The 8,435-nt window shown below is 39.5% G+C and overlaps 1 protein-coding gene across 1 annotated transcript in view; it reads left to right on the top strand.

Moving 5' to 3' along the window:
* Positions 1–8,435, top strand: part of gas2l1 (growth arrest-specific 2 like 1) — a gene marked incomplete at its 5' end in the record, with an annotated part of 25,622 nt that overhangs the window by 4,456 nt on the left and 12,731 nt on the right. Inside the window, 1 exon segment of the mRNA XM_014014326.1 lies at positions 6,234–6,341. Within this exon segment, the coding sequence (XP_013869780.1) occupies positions 6,234–6,341 (108 nt within the window).

Genomic DNA, 8,435 nt, shown 5'->3' with positions numbered 1-8,435 from the left:
ATTGTATATTTTGACCCGCATTGACCTTGTGTTTGATTTACAATTTTAGAAATTAATTCTTGATTTGACATTTCAGTTTTTCGTTGCTTATGTTTAATTATGTTTTTCTGTTTCATTTTATTCTTTCCACCATTTTTACACTGTTAATGATTGTACAGCACCTTGTGAATATATTTATGTGAAAGGTGCTTTATAAATAAAACTTTACTTACTTACTAATTAAATCAAAAACCAGTTTTATGTGTTTGTCACAGTTAATTAGTTAATCACTTTTTATGTGTGATTTAATCACCTCATTAAAGCAGACTTATGTAAAGTCAAAAACTAATTTTTGAAGTGGCGTAACTGCTTTTCTCGTAATATCCAGTCCTAATTACACGGTTTCACTCCGGGGTATGCATATCAGATATTTGTGCAAGCTGACATACTGCAAACCTCAACTTTGTTTTCATCTTTTAACTGAAACATTACAGTTGATCATTGTTTACAGGCCTGCCTGAGCTGCCAAATATGTTTACACACAGGAGTCTAACCAAAGTTTCCAGCAAAAATATGTCAGCTGTGCAATGAATGAGCATTTTATAATGGGTATATTTTTATAGCCGTTAAAGAGTGAAATGCTGACAAGCAGAAACCATTTTAATTGTTGAAAATATCTGCTAAATCTTGTTTCTAAATGGTTTTGTGGTTTGACGAACTAGTTTAAGACAACAGAAGTGATGAAACATTATTCCAGATGAGTTKGAACATGTACACTCAGACATGTTAAAACGTCTATTTAATTATACCAGTAATTGTACCACAGACCAGTACCAGTTCTGATTAATCTTTAAACAATTATATAAGAGTGAAGTGACTCAGTAACTTCCAGATGTGTCACATCCTCCACCTGCTGGCTACAATAAGCTGTTGACCCTTCAGGTTACACGCCCTCCTGTCAACATGTCCCACCTTTGATCTGCCATTGCTGACTCATCTTAAACCAGGACACATTTCCACTTTAAAGTTGAGGAAGTGGCTCATGTCTGTTTTCAGTTCAAATGTTTTTTTTTTGTTTGTTTCTTGTTTTTTTAGGTGCGCAGACATTAGCTTTATGTGTTCCTATATACTGTTAAGGCATACCATCTGTATCTGTGCATGTATATGATGCACTGATATGATCACCTATTATATGTTTTCAGGGTTTACCAATGCACATTTTGACGCATGTGAGACAATTTAAAACCACATTTAGTGACGCCTTTACATGGTCTATTGTTCACTGCATGTAAAGGAATCTCTACAGTGAAATCACACATCATAATAGCTCTGTAATTGCATGTTTAATTCCTTAAGTCAGCATCTTTTTCCTCTTTGTTCTCAGTCATTTAAATAGGTCCATGTCTTTTTCTCACTCCAGGCTTCACATTCAGCTCTTGCTTAGTTCATATGTGAGCCATCACTCCCATCCCCCACCCCTACTATCCACAGCAAAGAGTAGAACCGTATGTCTTGTTGGTGTCATTGAGGAGAGGAAGCGAATACAGCGCTACTGTTGGCCGACATCTTGATCTTTGGATGGAGACACCTCCAGAGCACAGCAGTGATGATAGAGGACATACTGTATGTGTGTTAGGATCTTCTGCTCCATTAAACCTCTAGTTTAATTCAGGCTTTCAGGGAACCAAAAGAAAAAAAAGAGTGGCGTAGACAACAGACAGCACGCCTAGAGTGTCTTCACTGCACACTCTGTTAAACCTGACTGGAATAGATGTGACTTTGGGAGGCAGGGCTACAGTAGGGAGAGTGAAGGGGAAAAGTAGGTCATCCTGCTCTGCACTGGTCCACACTCGAACGGTTTGCTGAGTGAGCATGGCAGCCTTCAGAGTCAACACATGCTCCAGCTTTTTGCTGTTTTGTCTTTTTGACAACACTTTTGCGCTGCAGCAGCCACTCCTTGCACCTTGTTTTCAAAATAGCAGCTTGTGTGTAGGAGGAGCCTGTCCACTTGATGTCTTTTACTGGAGCGTTTGATGCTATCAGTTGATCATTTGCATGATTGCCATTCAACTGGGTGCCTGTCTGAGCAGCGAGATAAGCTGGAGGCTCGTCTGTCTGACCTGACTGATCTCAGGTCAACACTGATCATAAATTCCTATGACCTTGCCTTCTATGAGCAAGGCGCTGAAAGCTGTTCAGGTTCATCAAAGCAAATAGGCAAAAGGAGCCAGACTCTGTTCTGATATTTAACTTCCTGCGCTGAGTGATTGCACTGCTGTTTGACTGAAGCAGGTGAATAATAGAGTTATTCACTTAGAGCGCTTGATCTCCGTCGGTTTCTTCTATCGCTTCTCCTGACGGGCTGTTTGTCATGTCGACAGAGACAGAGTTCAATTCACAGAGAACAGTTTCCTTGTTGCAGCGTGTGATCGCATCTTAGAAGGTTATCAGACATGCAACGCAAACTATGAAGCCRCATAATAGCAGCTTATTCTGTAGATAACAGGTACAAGAATAGTTTGACATTTTGAAGATGTTATTTCCTTGACTGTACAAGCTAAATCTGCTAGCAGTATCTGTTAAGATCGCACCAAAAATGTAGCCTCCAAGCTGATCATAAACGTATTTCTCCTCCCCATGTGAGGGGTGTTTACTCGTGTAGTTGACCCCGAGGCGCTCATCCATCTCTTCTCTGCTGGTTAGACCTGTTACCCRTCTCCCCATGCTAACCTTGTTTCAGTTCATCACCTCAGGCTACAGCTTCAACATAATTAGAAAACATTACCATCATTTATTCACCTCCCTACACCCCGGCTGTGTCGGTTAATTGTGCAGAGGTTGTTTTTTTGTTTATTGAGCTGTGGCGTGCTGGTTTGAAAAGCCGTTTCTTTTGGCCCTCAATGGGAGGAGCTTTATAAAGGTTTGGAGTTAGATATGCAGCCAGGAATACTTATGAGTGGTGGTTCAATAACTCCTCTAGTTCCAAAAAGCTTTTTGTTCTGCAGAGCATGTGTCCCATTGACTTGTTTCTCTTGTCTGTGTCTGCTTATCTGATGGTTACCCCCCCCCCCCCCGCCGCCCTAAAAGTTTCCAAGCTTCAGGAGGTGCAGATAAGCTCACAAAAAAGAGGCTTGTTCTGACACTTAAAAAAGAGAAGCTTTCAAATTTACTGCGTTTGTTGTGTTGTATTATATTTTACAACATCTAAATTGTTTAACTGAGGGAATGCGCTCAAGTCAGAGCCTGGAAATGTCTTGTATAAATTCCTGTGACGTGAGTTGCTGTTTGCTTTTTATTGTCGAAGTTTAGCAACAGGTACGCTGCAGTCTATAAAATTTGTTAAAGCAGGCTGTTGCGCCCATGTTTGATGAAAACATTTGAGCTAACTGTGTGGTCCTGTTGTACTTAATGACTCGGAGCTGTGAGGATTCTTGGAAAACCTTTACTGAACTTTACTTTTTGATTGCCTGAATCACACAAAAACAAAACAAAGTTTAGTTTACATGCAACATAATAACAGGATAAGTCTCATCCTGTGATGGCAGATAATGCTTTGTGGAACAGCAAACAGATTTTYATATTATATCAGATTTTTATGTAATATGATAATCCACTTGTGAATCAATAGAGAATATTGAGAGTAAAACCTAAACATCTTTATCGCTCCCTCCCTCCCATTTCCTGTGTTCTTCCCCAGGGTTCGCTCAGCACTCAGTCTGCCAATCTCCTTCATGAAAGAGCCCTCAGATGTTTGCAGGTCAGGAAGGAAAAGAATGAGAAGATAGTTGAGTMATGCAGAGCAGATATGACGTGATCTGAACTCAGGCATCTCTAAAGGAATTTTTATTGTACGCGAAGCACTGGAGACAAATGCAGACGCTCTGATTCAAAGGAATGGACAAGTTTCTCTTTTTTTTTGGCCCACAAGAACATATCCACATTCTTTTCTTAAGAAAGACAGCAGATTCTCAGTATTGATGTGTGATGTAAACTTTAAAATTTGTTCTTTTTTTTTTTTTCAAACACCAGCAGCTCCTGCTGAAAGCGTCTCTGGAAATCGTCCTTCAGTTTTTCTTAACATTCCTGCTTCACTTCCGCATGTTTCCTGCATGACCTTTCCTCACTCCTCCCCTTCGACCTCATTCTTTGTGTGATCTTGTGTTTTGGTTCCAATGTATCTGGTCTTGTTGAAACAGTGAAGGCATGAGAAGTGCACACATTTCACGCTGACAGGTTCCCAGTGTAAGTACTCTGACTGTCAGGGCTGCTAATGATTGGGTTTTTATTCAAACACTCCATTGTTTGTTTTGTGTGTGTGTGAGTCTTACACCGTCAGGTTGGAGGAAACGAACGATGATCTCAGCTGGGGATGAAAAGCTTTGCTTTAGCAATACGACTAACTGCACGCTCCAAAAGGGAAGAGTGGGTTTGTGTTTGTGTCTGTTGCTATAGCAAAATTTCCATTAACTCACAGGGTTTTTCCAAACTGGGCTGGTCAACCTGTACTGACTGAATGAAACAAATGGTAGCGGAGATTGAAAAAAAAAGAAGCTTGATGCAAAACAAAGCACAAAAAGATAAATATAATATTGACCTAGTCAGGTGGTGTTAGGGCTAAAAATAAAGGCTGATTTGCTACAAGGCAGATGAAAGAAAAATGGAGGGAGCTGAAGCTCTAGAGAAGCAGGTGAGGCTTAGCCCTGATTCTCCTTCTCTCTTTAATTAGCATGGGATAGACTAAGGGTGCTATTTTAGGAAAATAACCAGATGCTACATTCCAAAAACAAAGTATATCCCTCTGTGCAGCTTGAAAGGAGGTGTAAACAGCTGAAGTTTAAAGGCTCATCACCCCAAATTGCCTTCAGCGTATGATTTCATTCATTCAGCACCAATAAAACAGCCCTGTTTCTCTTTACGCCCTGTGTGATCCTTCAACTTTCTCTGCTTTTCTCATGGAACAAGTGTGCACACGCCTTTGTCTGAGAAAGAGACGCCAAGACAAACATCACAGTTGTCCGACCTAGTTGTGTGCAACAGAGGCTGATCTGACTCCACCCTGCAGTTGTGTCTGACTTCTCGTTGCCTAATAAGCACCCCCTCAACCACAGCCGGGGCGCCGGCTCTGACTCTCAGTTCAAAACCCAGCTGGCATCGTGGGGAACTGCTGACATCATCACGATCACCTCCAGCGGTCTGGTCTCTAGGATCTTTAACTCCTTAGGTTCATGGTGTCACGTCAGAAAAAAAACATGTCGTGTAAATACTTAGAAAGTTTGAGAGTAATCATTAGTATGTCCGGATATGTACTTTTGTGAGATTTTGTGGTGAACTAAACAACCAACGTACCGAGGGAGGCTTTTATTGTGGTGAAACAGTAGGTGTTTGGAAGGGATATTTGGCAGGAAGATGACACAGAGACTGCTCTATTCTCTGCTGGCCAKTCCTGTTCATTTCTCACACTGTAAAACTCATTGTGTTGTTGTCCAGCAGTGCTTGAGTCACACTTAGAGTTCTGTGACAAACCATGAGGTCCCCTCAGAACAGGAAGAGATCACTGCCAGACAGAGTTGTAAAGTAACTAAATACACTTTGTTACTGTACTTTAGTAGAAATTTTGGTTATCTGTACTTTACTTGAGTAATTATTTTTTAGCCTACTTTTTACTTTTACTCATTAAATTTTTACACAATTATCTGTACTTTCTACTCACTACATTTTTTAAAAAGGTAAGAAGTAGAAAGTCGTTACTCTTATTTTATTCCAAGTTGTTATTACTTAAAAAATACTATCCTGATAAATTGTGTCTTCTGGATAGAGTGAATTTAACTGTGGTTGGATGAGAAGTATGAATATATACCATTATGACACCCTATGAGCTTGTACACAACCCATCACAGCTGCACGCCGTTAGAAAAAATATTTTTTGGAGAAGTCACCTCCCAATAAATGTCAATTTGGAAAATCTAACTGCTCACTTTTACTCAGTACTTTAACTTTTAATACTTAAGTAGATTTTGTGTCAGAAATTTACTTTTGATACTTAAGTACAAAAAATATCAGATACATTAAGACTTTTACTCAAGTAATATTTTTAGAGAAGACTTTAACTTTTACCAAAGTTTTTTTATAAGATACTTGTACTTTTACTCAAGTATCACTTTGAGGTACTTTATACAACACTGCTGCCAGATCATGTTTGGATTGTGTTTCTGATCCCTGAATGTTAAAATAATCATATTTTTTTTCTCCCTCAGGTACGTGAGATCCTGGGCCAGTGTTCCTGTCCCGCTCAGTTTCCTATGATTAAAGTGTCCGAGGGGAAATACAAAGTCGGAGACTCCAGCGCTCTGATCTTCATCAGGGTAGGTCTTTTTCACACTGACATCATTTACAGTTTAGTTGTTTAGTTTAGTCTGTAAATGTAAATGTGTGTCAGTATAAGCATTTTGATTATGACACAGCTTAGACAATAAAACTGCAGATGTGTGTTAGAGATAGATGGCATCTGTTTAAAAAAACTAACCTTTGTGTAATCAAATATATTGTTGATTAATTTTGGATTTGATTTTTTTTTCTCTAAAGCATTATTATCACAAGAGGGAAACTGAAACAGCCAAGTATATATTGTCCAAAGTTTGACAGCCCAGTTAATCTTTAAAGCATTGTCAGAAGGTGCACTCTGTTTTACTGAGCCAAGACGGTTTGTTACCAACCTTTATTCCAAAGTTTTAGTGACTGTGTTCTCTTGAACTTTTGCTTTGAATTGCTTAAACTCAGTTTTGTTAGTATTTTTCAGAATGCATGTGAACAAGTATTTCATTTTGATCATCCGTTTATTCATTCTCTTTACCCGTTTGTCCTTTCTGGCTTGCGGGAGTCGTCTGCCCACCCTGGACAGGTCTCCAGTCCACCATATAGAGACAAACTACTATTCACACTCCCACTCACACCAAGGGACAATTTAGTTAGCAATTCACATGTCTGATGATGAAGCAGTGTAATCACTTTGCTGCATCTGAGTAATGTAATGTTTAACGTGTAAGAACTTATTCTTTCTCTGTGATGTTTTTACCAGAGTAACATTGGCATCATGTAATAGCTGCTCATTTAATTTGGAGCCATGAAATAAAATAAAAAAACACCCTTAATGATGTATCCAGGTATAATAGAAAAACACTTTGCATGCTTATTCTAAACTGTTGAAAACACTCTCGGGCTCAGTTAGACTTGCAATAGTTTGGAAAAATGCTCTAATGTTGCTCTTGATGGTCATGCTGGCAAATCTCAGAAGTTTACTAACTGTAAGAAATAAATTAAAACACAGAGTGAAACAATTCTAAATTATCTTGAATATCTTATGTCACGAATGTGCAGCCAGTATATATTTGGCACATAGCACAGCGGGCGCTCAGTAATTGAGTGGAACCATATGGTGCTTGCATATGGCATCATATGTTGTTTTTAAGGGTTATGTAGCAACAGTTTTAACACTCAGCTGGTGGACTGAATCAAACCTCTTTAAGCTGAATGAAAAGTTGCTGTAACAGCATTGTGATTTCTCTGTTCTAGAAGTGTTTACACCCTGCTTTTTTCTGGCCCACTCCCAGGAAGCTACTTTTTCCATTCAGACACRAATAGAGCCTTAAGTAATTTCCTGCACTCTCCTTATCTTGGTCTTAGCTGGATTCCTGCRWGTTTCTTGGACGTTTTCACATTTCGGGTGCTGACTCTGTACTGATACTAGCCTCAGAGGATGGTGCAGGAAGGTTGGTTGATACAAAGGATCGATTTGTTCTCACTGGCCTAAAATRCAGAGCAGTTTAATGGACTGTTTGGATGGTGCTCCTAGTTTCCTGTATTTAAGTTACACTTTCTGACTCTCTGGCTGTCAGGAATATCAATATATTTCACTTCTGTTGGCCCCACTCTGTCTGTGCCAGGAGATGTGATATTTACTGTGGGATTCAGCCTTACAAGTCAAAATGTAAYAGGTTTTAGAAAATACATTCTGCATTTACACTCTGAATTTTAGTACTGTAAACCAACTGTGTGAAAATTACTTACACAAGCAGGAAAAATCATTCTTACATTTGTTACATTTTTTACATTTCTTGAAAATCTGTATATTTTATTAAAGGGGCAATATCATGTAAAATCAACTTTATTGAGCTTTATGTCATGTTATAACGTTATACTCTCGTAAAAAAAAACATGCCCAAAGCCTTGCTCTGACTCATTCATGCATGTTTGAGAAATCCTGCAACGTTTTTAGGAAGTCATGCTGAGGAGCAAAACGACAGGTGGGGACCAGAAACGCCTTTTGGTACCAGAAACGCCCCTGGAACGTGTCTTTAAGCAGAACTTCCTCATGGCAGAGCGCCCCCCTCCCCCCTCCCCACACACCCCGCCCAAGACCCCTGCGGGCTCTCCGGTAAAACTGAAAGTGAAACTGAAAC

The sequence above is a fragment of the Austrofundulus limnaeus genome, unplaced genomic scaffold (genome assembly GCF_001266775.1).
Source record: "Austrofundulus limnaeus strain Quisiro unplaced genomic scaffold, Austrofundulus_limnaeus-1.0 Scaffold114, whole genome shotgun sequence".
NCBI classification, from domain to species: Eukaryota; Metazoa; Chordata; class Actinopteri; order Cyprinodontiformes; family Rivulidae; genus Austrofundulus; species Austrofundulus limnaeus.
Note: the sequence above shows the minus strand (reverse complement) of the source record. Positions and strands in the feature narration are given on the sequence as shown.